This window comes from Vollenhovia emeryi, unplaced genomic scaffold, assembly GCF_000949405.1.
Source record: "Vollenhovia emeryi isolate VEMERY1.0 unplaced genomic scaffold, V.emery_V1.0 DF939121.1, whole genome shotgun sequence".
Lineage (NCBI taxonomy): Eukaryota > Metazoa > Arthropoda > Insecta > Hymenoptera > Formicidae > Vollenhovia > Vollenhovia emeryi.
Window position 1 is genome coordinate 3,309,639 of NW_011967245.1, and position 11,849 is coordinate 3,321,487.

General features: G+C 47.1%; 3 protein-coding genes across 3 annotated transcripts in view; 2 read left to right on the forward strand and 1 right to left on the reverse strand.

The window, feature by feature from the left end:
* The first annotated feature begins 6 nt into the window (after positions 1–6).
* Positions 7–3,100, forward strand: LOC105570271 (another transcription unit protein-like). The gene is made up of 7 exons (XM_012027350.1): positions 7–101; positions 182–283; positions 492–1,193; positions 1,301–1,716; positions 1,847–2,437; positions 2,514–2,709; positions 2,913–3,100. Exons 2-7 carry the CDS (start codon positions 238–240, stop codon positions 3,077–3,079), a joined length of 2,118 nt encoding a protein of 705 aa, XP_011882740.1. The 5' UTR covers positions 7–101; positions 182–237; the 3' UTR covers positions 3,080–3,100.
* Positions 3,101–3,503: 403 nt separating this feature from the next.
* Positions 3,504–6,835, reverse strand: LOC105570270 (protein FAM188A homolog). Its single transcript, XM_012027349.1, has 5 exons — positions 6,518–6,835; positions 5,802–6,198; positions 5,448–5,716; positions 5,031–5,328; positions 3,504–4,900 (listed from the first exon to the last, which is right to left on the reverse strand). Exons 1-5 carry the CDS (start codon positions 6,621–6,623, stop codon positions 4,594–4,596), a joined length of 1,377 nt encoding a protein of 458 aa, XP_011882739.1. The 5' UTR covers positions 6,624–6,835; the 3' UTR covers positions 3,504–4,593.
* Positions 6,836–10,906: 4,071 nt separating this feature from the next.
* Positions 10,907–11,849, forward strand: part of LOC105570357 — a 2,871-nt gene continuing 1,928 nt past the window's right edge. Inside the window, exons 1-5 of the mRNA XM_012027485.1 lie at positions 10,907–10,915; positions 10,996–11,290; positions 11,380–11,475; positions 11,590–11,697; positions 11,804–11,849. Coding sequence (XP_011882875.1) covers positions 10,907–10,915; positions 10,996–11,290; positions 11,380–11,475; positions 11,590–11,697; positions 11,804–11,849 — 554 coding nt within the window. The remainder of the gene's footprint in view (positions 10,916–10,995; positions 11,291–11,379; positions 11,476–11,589; positions 11,698–11,803) is intronic.

An 11,849-nucleotide genomic window follows, 5' to 3' on the forward strand; every position in this document is an offset into this window, starting at 1 on the left:
TGCAAACTGCCGAAAAATGATACGGTTGCGAACGTAATTATTATACGTTAGGACGAACTGGAACTGGAACCTCTGCAAGTTCGGCCGGAAAGAGCGCGGCTGTAAGTTACCTCGGTTGATCTGGTCGCTCGTTTCGCTTTAAGAAAGTAAGGTGGGTAAAGTGTCGTCTCTTTCTCTGCAGTATGGGCCGCTGAATCTCTACGTGCGACTCGCTCGAGCCTCGAGCGCGTGGTAAACATGTCACCGGTGCGAGAAAGTCTGCGCGATTCCAGCGGCGAGTCCGGTACGTAGTATCAACGGAGTACAGTGTCTCTGTCATCCCTGCCACCCCAGTGAGAAATGCCTCGTCGATTCGGCATCATCTCCGACGTCAATCGACGAACCATGTCTCACTGGGACGCGGCGTTCACAGCGCTAAGCGCGACTGGCGTACGGCGATATTCCATTCGAGGTTATCTCACGTCGGACCCCCGTGCGATCTTGCCTTTCAGGCTCGGAGTCCGACAACGCCTCCGCGTCCTCGAGATCGAGCCGCAGCGGTAGCCGGGCGTCGCAGGCCCCGGTGCAGACGTCGAGCAACGCCAGGAGCGAGCGCTCCGAGGACGAGAACGGCGCGCCAGCCTCGCCCGCGTCCAACGCCAGCGGCAGCCGCGTCTCGAGGTCCGCCAGCCGGAGCCCGGTCGGCTCGAACAAGTTGGACGGCAGCCGCAAGTCGGAGAGCCGCTCCGGCTCGGGCTCGAGGCGCTCGAGCGTCGGCTCCGTCCAGAGCGACAAGTCCGGCTCGCCGCGGTCCAGGAGTGGCACGCCGAAGTCGGTGGCCTCCCGCAGCTCGGCGGACTCCCGCAAGTCCCCGCGCTCGCGCTCGCAATCCCCGCGCGGCAGCGCGCGCTCCTCGAGGTCGAGATCGGCGGAGAGGAAGTCCAAGACCCCGGCGTCCCCCGCGTCCAACGCCTCCGGCTACGATTCCCCGAGGGGCCGTCGGTCTCGCAGCGGGTCTTCCCAGAGGAGCAACAAGTCGGCGGGCTCCGCGAGTCCGGCGGAGAGACGGTCCAACTCTTCCGCGTCCTCGCGCAAGTTCGACGAGACGGCGAAGAGGGAAGGCTTGGAGAAGCCTGACGACAAGAGGTCGGTGTCTAAGAGCCCGAGGAACGACAAGAGTGACAATGAGTCGAACAAGTCTTTCAAGCAGACAGGTTTGCATTGCATTATTAGTTGCGATATGCGGAACGTTCTTGCTCCGGTGAGTTACTGTTTGCGCCAATCCAATTGCATTGTTCAATATTGAAATCTCTTCGATTAGATAACGATCAAAGTCCCAAATCTGACGAGAGCGACGATGAAGAGCACCCCAAGGCTAAACGGCAACGTAGCAGTTCTGGCTCGGACACCGGGAAGACTGTTAAACGATCTAAACCGGTGATACACTCGGATTCGGACAATGAGGCAGCTGACAAGGAAAACGGCGCCGCTCCAACTGCGGACGCGCTGTTCGGCGACGCGAGTGACATTAGCACGGACGACGAGAAGGAGAAGAAGGAAGAAGAGAAGGAAAAGGAACGGAGTCGCAGCCGGAGCAGGAGTAGAAGCAGGAGTCGTAGCAGAAGCAAGAGCCGAAGCAGAAGTAGGAGCAGGAGTAGGAGCAGGAGCAGAAGTCACAGCCGCGGCAGATCCGAGAGCGGTGGCGAAGGCCCGAGCCATCGAGCCGTTATCGAAGACGTAAGTTGACGAGAAGAATAAGTCCTTATTTCTCTCTTTTTTTTTTATAATTAGTAGCGCGCGGCGAAAAAGACGCGACTTTGGCAAGCAGACCGACATATTTTAACACTGAATCGTATTCCATGTGTAGGAGGAGGACAAAGATAAGGAGGACGAACCAGAGCCACCTCCGGAGACTCGAATCGACGTGGAGATCCCGAAAATCACCACCGATCTGGGGCGCGAGATTCACTTCGTGAAGCTGCCGAATTTCCTGTCTGTCGAAACGAGGCCGTTCGACCACGAGACGTACGAGGACGAGATCGACGAGGAGGAGACCCTAGACGAGGAGGGTCGCGCTCGATTGAAGCTCAAAGTTGAAAATACGCTGAGGTGGAAGGAGCTATTTAACGACGAGGGCAAAATGGTGAAGCAAAGTAACGCGAGATTCGTAAAGTGGTCGGACGGTAGCATGTCCTTGCATCTGGGTTCGGAGATCTTCGATGTGTACAAACAGCCGCTGCAGGGCGATCACAACCACCTCTACATTCGCCAAGGTACAGGTCTGCAGGGTCAAGCGGTATTCCGTACGAAACTGACATTCCGGCCGCATTCCACCGAATCGTTCACGCACAGGAAGATGACGATGTCTCTGGCCGATAGGTCGCAGAAGACTTCCGGCATTAAAGTTCTCTCCCAAGTGGGAATGAACCCAGACCAGAATAGATACGAGATGATAAAGGTGCGTGCACGTCATAGTTTTTTTGCGTATATTATAGTAAAATCGATTATTCCAACGTTTCTACTTGTTTCCTCAGAAAGAAGAAGAGAAGCTGCGTATGGCTATGCGAGTTCAAAAAACGAAGAAAAGTACCGGTGGCATTAGGAACACTAATCGTGCTGCAGGGGCGTACAGTGGTGACGCTTATCACGATGACGGTTCCGATGATGAGGGTGCAATTTCGTTAGCAGCCATAAAAAATAAATATAAAAAGGGAGCGATTCCTTCTAAAGGTACTTAACATCTCTTAATACTCATTACATTGTACTAAATTTGAATTGGCATAAAACGTAGTTTTAATGCCTGTGACTGTACTAGAATGCGTCAAGATACACTCAAGATATATTGTCTCCGCATTCTTTTGCGCGTAGATTATATTAGATTGATTCATTCCACCAAGCCCACTTATGATTTGAAAAAAACGCCTTTATTTCAGCATCGAATATTTATTCTTCGGATGAGGAGGGTTCGGACATCGAGACACACAGACCCAAGAAGAATATTAAAGGGAAAGTTCTTAAAGATTCTGACGAAGAATCCAATACTGAAAGTTCTGCGGGTAGCGGTGGAGATGATAATCAAGTTGATGATGCGAGTGATTGAAAATGTATATATAATTCAAAATTTAGTAAACGGTTTTCTTACAATGGTATACCATTATGGCATACAATGCAAATAGCGTTGAACAGATAGTATCTATAATAATAATAATTTTAGATAGTACTTTTATAGGTGATATCTGATATGCAATGTAAATAAAATTGTAAACGCACATTCAAAATAGTTAATAAATTGAAGTAAATTTGTCAAATTAACCTGTCGATGAACACTTCAAAGTAATATTTGTGTAATATCGAGGAATAATGAAATGTTAAAGTCTGTGAAATCTATGAAATCGTTAAAAAATTTTCACCACAGGTTGGACTTTAATTACTAGTACTAATATGAAATCATATTGCGATGACTATTTTTCAAAAGTAGTAAGTTTATTATTTAACACCGTAACTGCAAAAGTCATATAAAATAAACATTGACCAAATATTTATTAAAATTAGCATATATTAAGTAGAAGTTTCAAAAGTGCGTGCCATATTTTATCTTGCATATTAATTTTTAATCCATAGCCCTGATTTTTATTATATCCTTAGTCGGGAAAGGGGACGTGAAATTTAACTTAAAATAGCTTTATTAATATGGCGCTTTTTAAACTTTAAAACAGTCCTTTGATTCGAATAATTTTTACGGCAATAGCGAAATAATAACGCACGAAAAGTTTCAAAGTACAATGATGTCGCTTAATACTTTAGTAACATCTCGTCTATATGTATATAATATGGAACAAAACGAATTTTACTAGAATCCACGTAGCATTCGTTATTTCCTGTAACAAAAATTTTTATTCTGAATTGCACGAGAGTAAGCAGAACTCTTCTAATAATAAATTCTTGTGTCATCGTAAATTACTTGCAATCGACCACCGTTAAATTCTACAGCAGGGACACGCAACTGATCGGTCGGATTCGGCCCTCAAAACTTTCCAATCCGGTCCGCGGCCAAGTTTGACCCACAGGACAAAAACTGAATTATTAGCGATTTGTTAGTGTTTTCTGATTAAAGCAAACTAGGCAAAAACATAAGTTCTAAATGCAGTTGCTGTGGCCCGCGGTATAATGTTAAATTTTACATTTGGCTCGCCAAAAGCAACTAGTTGCGTTTCTCTGTTCTATAGCGCTGAGAAATTTCGTTAAGATGCTTAATGTCTTAATAAGAAATATTAAAATTAGATTACGCTTCCATGAATAAAGATAATGTTAATTTTGTTGACGCAGTCAGTGCGGTGCAACACCTCGACATAAATTGTAGATATCTAATAGATTTTCCATATTGACCATGCGTTACAAATACTAGATATTCCCGTTGAAACAATATTCCTTATTGGCGGATATACTCAATATCCTTGCGTTAATCACCGATGCAAACCAGAAGATGGCCGATTTGACTAGACTACGATCTTAAAGTGGTAATCCTTTCAACGATATCCTATAGAAGCGCTCGGTCAGGTCACTCTATGTCTCAGCTCCACTGTATACATATATATATATTACAGTTTATAAATTCTAATTTAAACTAGGATTTCGTCCTATGTCCCACTGTATCTCAATCCTTGGCCATTTTGTTTGCAGGGCCGTCAGCATAGGATTGCTATCCATGATGCACTTTACAGTGCACTCGAGCAATACTGCTTGTCCCTTGTGATATTTCACTCTGTTTTCCGGATTGCTACGCTGCAGACCATTGTAGTGATACAAGACAAACATGTCTGGGCACATGCGTGGTTCCTCGGGAAAGAATTCGTCCATAAACGACGCGAGAAGTATTATCCCTAAATTTTCACCGTCCAATTTCTTCCTCATGATATCGACGCTGCAAGAAGAACTTTGATACAATACTCGCCAAAGCTACTTCCATTCGAAATTGGAATCAAATTTAATCCAAATGATTTCACACACGCCAATGCAATGTGCGTACAACGGGCACGAGAGCGAGTACGTACTATTCCGCATCGGCTACCAGTCCTAATTCCGCCAATACGTCCTGCAGCAAATTCGACGCGATAAAGTTATTCCCCTCCGGGTCAAAGCGCTTGAAGATTCTTCGCGCCTGCTCCGACGGCGTCTCCGGACTCACTAATCGCTTCTCCGTAGAGAAGAGTACAGTTAAATGCGTGTCCGAACCTAGCACCCAGATCGGATGCGACGGCGATTTTAGAAACGTTCCCACCTCGCAGTACCGTAAATGCTCCAGCAGAGTGAGGAATCCTACCGTGTTCTGCTTATCGATGCCGCGTAATTCTACAAAATACATAACGCGTTAACTCGGGGGAGACCCAATCCGACATTGCGCTGTATCAAGACATGCGTAGGCTCGAAACGAAGTCGTTCGACTTAAAGAAAAAGAAAAGCCGTCTCACTTAATCCACTAATATCTTGATCGTGATCCCAGACGTGACTGACTGCCCGACCGGTAAGCATTAAATTTATTAAACTTTGGCTTCCATATCCGTAGGTAGAATCGATCATGGGCTCCGTGGGATCCGACATTTCTAAGCATATTTCCGAGACCCCCTTTGTACACATCACCGTATAAAGTAACAGCAGTATACCGTACGGATCCTTCAACATTCCGATTCGTTCCGTGAAGAAGTCCTCCACATCGTCAATGCTACTTGTCGTAAATATCCTGAAATGACCATCGATAAAGCATCAGAACGTGGAGGCGTTGAACGCACCTTACGTCGGGACGTTGTCCTCTGGCGTCAACTCACCTTAATTGAGAATGAAAAATCTCCGATTCTAACGACGCTCGTTTCGTGACCTGCGCCTCGTTAATTTGATTACCGTCGCTAATATCTTGGACCGGATTCGGCTCGGCTGACTTCGAGTCGACAGCGTCCTCCTTGCCGGACACAAAGCCATTAGAATCGCTGGCGTGTACTACTGAATACTTAGGATCCTGAACATCGGCGGCTTGATTTATAATTTCAGTCATGGCCTTCACGAGTAACTGATCACATTTCTCGGCCTTGATAGCCTTCCAAGTTACAACGTCGCTCTCCAGCAGCAGCTGCTTCAAAATAAATGCTTGAACCGCGGCTATCACGGCGCAAGGCCCGCCTTCTCTCTGTACAAGCGCAGTGGGTTCGTCCGCGCTGAAGTAGAAGCCTGCAACGCAAAAGTAATTAATGCAGCCCACGCTTGGGACGCGCGGCAAACACTTTGCAACGCATTTAAACAACGCTTTTCTCGCCGGCTGTACTGCGCTTCGACCACAATGCGTTTTGTATTGGTTACATAAGAGGTATACGCGTAACAAAGATTCGAACTGCGTTCCGTGTCCAACTAATCAAGAGGTATCAATTTCGCAGTGCCGTCGAGCGGGAGCTCTCGCGTGGAATAACAACGAGGAGGGCGCGATAGAGGAGTTGCTCAAGCCGCATCTCGCGGAGAAACGATTGCGGTTGCCGCAGACGCGGGACAGTACCTTGCGCCCATCGTTTGAAAACGTCCTCCTTGACGGTCGAGCCCCAGAGGAGCGTCTTGATGTTTTTCAGGAGCTCGTCGTCGCCCGCGATGACATTATCGGCCATTATCCCTCCGGATGCGCGCGGTAATACGGGAGATTAAAACGCGCCGTGTACACGAATCTTATCTGGCGCCGACCATAATACTCGCGGCGCTATTAGCTTCACGTCAGATCCCGTGGAATTATCGGTCGCATATAGGCACCACCTCGATAACCTATTTTGTACTACAGGGGATTGCCAAGTACGCCGCCATTTTGAACAGCTTCCCCTTTAGCGTGAAGTGCGTTTAAAAGATGGATCCCCTCTGTGCGTCGACGCGCGCGAGATCGGCGGGGACTGTCGATGTATCGAACGGCTTCGAGAGCGGGCACGTTCAAGTGCTCGCCGGGGCTAAACTCTTAGGGCCTGGTTTCACCAAACGTCGCTTAACTTTAATCTCGGTTTAATTCACGTTTGTCTCTAAGGTAACGTGCTTCACCGTCCGCAAAAGGTCCGGCTTCACCAATGTCGTTTAACTTGAAGCCTAGTTTAATTCGTTCTTTGTCTCTTTCCAACTGTTACTTTAGGAAGAGACAAACGTGGATTAAACTAAGATCAAAGTTAAGCGACGTTTGGCGAGACCGGGCCTTAGTAGCACAATATGTTGGCGCGATATTGGGAAATCATGTAAATCTGTAATAGTATTCCCAATATTGGTCCAATATTGTAAAATGAACGCCTCTTAATTCTTATTTAGCCAATATGTCTATTCAGTAATATTGGTCTAATATTGTATCAATTTTAGGCCAATATTCTTATTACATTGTTAAATATTCGCCAATGCACTTCCAATATAAATCTAGTATTACATAATTATTATCGTGCAAGAGATGTATTTATTTCATGATCGATATTAACATTATATTGGGAAATTTTATATATTTCTCAATCTAATTTTTTTTTCGTACCTTAAACAACAAAATATTTCTAATTCCATCCACGTTAACAAAGAGACTAGAAAACCCATACGTACAGCACGCATGTCTAAAAGACATCTTTAAGACAACTTTAAGTCGTCTTTTAGACACACATATCTAAAAGACGACTTAAAGACGTCATAAAGATGTCTTTTAGACATGCGTGTTGTATGGGAAACAAAGGAGATTTCACCCAGTCAGGTTTTTATTCGCCACACACCTGTATTGGCTTAAATTTTTCCGTCCGCAAATTATCATCTGTAATTTTGACCGGTAAAATTTTCTCGGGACATTATGAAATCTATCTCTCCTGCCTTCGAGAAAATAAGAGCTAAATAAAAAATAAACCTGATTCGATAACATTGTGAATTACCGTTGCATTTGACTTATATAACTGCTTTTACGTAATTTGCGCATTGCTAATACCTATTGATTCCTACTGCCCTTGTTATTTCGTCTTTGATGTAACGTACGGTTTTTTTTTGCCCCGCGCGAATTACGCTTAAGTGGTCGTATCTTAACACGACGTGTACGTATTCTTATCTCGGTACAATAAATAACACGCCTTATACATATACATTATTCGTTAGTGCTCGTAATCGAGCATTCCGAGTGAAAGTAAAAGCTCGTAAACCCACGACTGTGGGCAGAAGGCATTTCGTGATGGCTCGACACGGCGTGCTCGCGGCGCCGGGAGAAATACGGGGAATGTTTTTGCGAAAAATTGAAGCCTGTTTAAAGACAAGTTCGGGAACCCGGTACAAGAGGAAGCCCAAGAGGGATATCGAACGATACATTGCGGGACGTTTGAGAAGATAAAAAAATTTTGAAAGATCCGAGTACGAAGTTGAAACTGTAAGACGAAATGCTTAAACCGGGTTTCTCTTCGTATCTCTTATCGTTTACGCTCCTAATGTTTGTTTTAACTCCCTTCGAAATGTTCCACTCACTTTTGACGGGCGATCTTTTAAGTCCAAAGTCGACTTAACTTCGACCGGGGCAAGAGAAGGGACCGAGAGGTGAAATACAATGCGTGCCCCCGCTGCGCGCTCCTATACCTGCTCGACAAATACTCTCCGGGCTATAACTGCAGAAATATTTCAGAATTGTGCTCTACAACTTCACGAGAATCCTTTCCGAGAGTACGATTAAAGTGCAAAAAATTGAAACGTTTGGCCCACTAAACCACTCACGCAGCAAAAAGTGTCACAGAGATATCCGGGAGACATTTAAATAATATCTGATACGAAAACCTATTCGGACGTCGCTTGGCTATCCGAGAGACGTCTTCCAGATTCTAAAAAGTCACGATTATTTCATCCGAGATGTGATATCTGATTTTATATCAAACATCAGATGTCTATGTCTTAGCGAAATCGGATTTTACGCATTACGGAATTGGCAATGTGTGATAAATAAAACATATCTTTTCTTTATCAGTTCCGGCACAAACTATTGGGGAACACGGCCTCCGCGAATCAGCCTTTGCTTTTTTATACTGTTATGGTAAACTCATATTTATCTTAATTTTTTTTATCGTACTATTTTCTTTGCTGGATTAGTTTAGAAAGTTATTTTGAGGAAAAGTTAGGCAACGAACAACTGTTTGACAGCGAAACGAATAATAAAGACAAAAATGTAAACAATAACTTTGTGAAAGAGATATCAGAAATGTGATGCCCTTAAAATATTCGGAATTTATTATCTACGAGATATTTCAAATATGACCGGTGAAACAATTCCCACGCGTCGCTCGTTTTAATCTGTACCACGGACCTAAAGGTCGTCAAAATCGGGAAAACCCGCGGTTCCCAGCAAGATAAACCTCGGGTCGGTCAGCAGTCGGTCCCAATACGTGCGCAAAGAAACAGCTGCATCGTTTCGGGAAAAATGATGGCGAGGTGTACAAAGGTGCGTAACACTTCGGCGTCGTTCCCCCCATTTTTTTTTTCAAACGCGAAGGAAGATATTACATGATTTGACGTGACTCCGCTTCACCGTCGGGCGCTCTTCCACCTGTCGCGATAGGCCGCGGTTGGCGAATCGTGAAAGTCGATTCCGATCAGACGCTCCACAATGGGAACCGTCGCGCGGCACGGAGAGACGATGGAGTTTACACGCGGGATGTAACGGCGCGAACCAGCCGGCGGTTATTTTCTCCTCGAGCACGCACTTGTACGCTAATCACGTAGCGTAATTAGATCCCGCCGGGCCCCAGGGGTGGGGGCGGCCTAACGAGTCATAATTGCCGGCAGCCCCGCTCGCGAGTAATCGTACGTACTTTGTTACAGTTCCGAGGTCTTACGACGCTTACGGGCGGAATAGAACGAGGGCCCAAACGCGGAAGTGGCGGCACGCCGCTCTGCTCCTCGCGAATTCGCTCGCGTACTCGCGTATCGCGTAATCGCGCATTCGTAATCGCGACGAGCGCGACTATCCGCCTGTCCATCTACGGCGCGAATAGAATCCCTCTTCTTCGACCAATCCCCAACTGCCCTTACGGAGGGGGGAAAAAAAACACTCGAGTTTTTCGAGCGTTAGCACTCGATTGTCCGAATTTACTCTCAAATTTCGGCGTGAGCATCCAGATTGAAATATTCACGCCGAAATTCGAGAGTAAATTCGGACAATCGAGTGTTGACGCTCAAGTATTTGAATCTGGGTGTTCACGCCCAAATTTGAGAGTGAATTCGGACAATCGAGTGTTAACGCTCAAAACTCGAGTGTGCTTCTTTTTCCGCAAGGGTGAACCCGAGTCGGGAGCTCGGATTCCGCGAGGAATACGCGATAAACCGCGAGTCTCGAAAAAAAAAACTCCCCCTCTGGAGACGACCTTCCGTCGCGGCTGTCGGCCTCGGCGGAGGATCCATTCATACCGATTTTGCCGGTAGCTGCAAATAAGTAATCGGAGAAAGGTATCTTTTGTTATATAAGGCGGGCCCCCTCATTGTCAAGTCGCCGGCGTCGTTCCGCAAGCGAAGTTCGCGGTGAATGAGCGCGCGGGCGTTCGAACTATACACGGCGCACCACGCTCCGAAACGCTTCGGGGGAGATTCGCGAAAAGAATCAACGCCTCTCCCCCCCCGAACCGATGCGGCGTCGCGCCCGGGCGTCACGGTTCGGCCGGCGATTTTACGCGATCGCGTAAATTCGTCCTCCAAGGAGTCGCCGGCGCGGCGCGGTCCATCGCCGATCGGTGAACCGCGTCGGTTCCGGTTCTGCTTTCGCTTTCGTGGTGTCGAAAGAACGGAACGGAACGACTCTAGAATCCACGCGCGCGCGCACGTACACACGCGTGCGGTAACATTCATCATATGTAATGCCGATGTTCTGGTATCATAAGTGATTCGCGGGTACTCGGGAAATATCGCGAGCCGGCGTAAAAGTGAAATGCCGGCGGTACATTAAGCCGACAATAAAAGCCGGCCTTACGAAACACCTGTATACAAAAAGAAAAAACCGGATTATCACTTCCTCAGATCGTGCGATTGCTGTTCTTGTGCTGCATCGTCGCATGCGGCTGCGACGCTCGCCCCCCCGACTCGCCGGTCCAGTTAAACGCGGGAGCAGGGAGATCCGGGAGACCGGCGAGGTACGCCGAGTATGACTGGGATAATGTAAGGGAACAGGAGTACGAAGCGTACGCACAAGGTCAGACGTTCGGTGAAAAGTTGCCGGAAGACGAGGGACTCTTTGAGATACAGCTGGAGGGCTCGGCGATGGCGAAAGCCCTTGCTGTTGAAAAACAGAGGCTCGAAAACATAGTAAGGATAGGTGAGTGGGAGATTTCTCGCCGCGGAGAGGCGCCATATCGCGTCAAATTGAACAAATATTGTTTCACGAGAATCTTGATCTCTACGCAGGTAGACCCAGCATCATGAAAGACGCTCGGCAGCCCCGGGTCAAATCTATGAGCAAGGGCTGCGAACCCCATTGTAGACCCGCCAGGGCCGCGCAAGGTGAAATCTCTCGTATGATTGATGAAAGCGACCGACTGCTCGAGAAGGAGGGGGACCTCCTTCACTCTACGGACGATAAGACATTATTATACAAGAATCTTGGTTTCTATGCAGATCGCGAGATGGACGGCGCCAGAGACGTTCCACAGCGCGAGGCTCGCGAGGACAAGTCGGGGAGCATGGGCTGCGAACCTTTTTGTAGACCCCCCAGGGCCGCACAAGGTGAAATCTCTCGTACGACTGATGAAAGCGTTCGATCGCTGGAGGAGAAGGTCGACCTTTACGAACGATAAGATATTATTTGACAAAAATCTTGATTTCTACGCAGATCGCGAGTTGAACGCTGCCAGCGACGTTCCGCGGCGCGAGGTTCG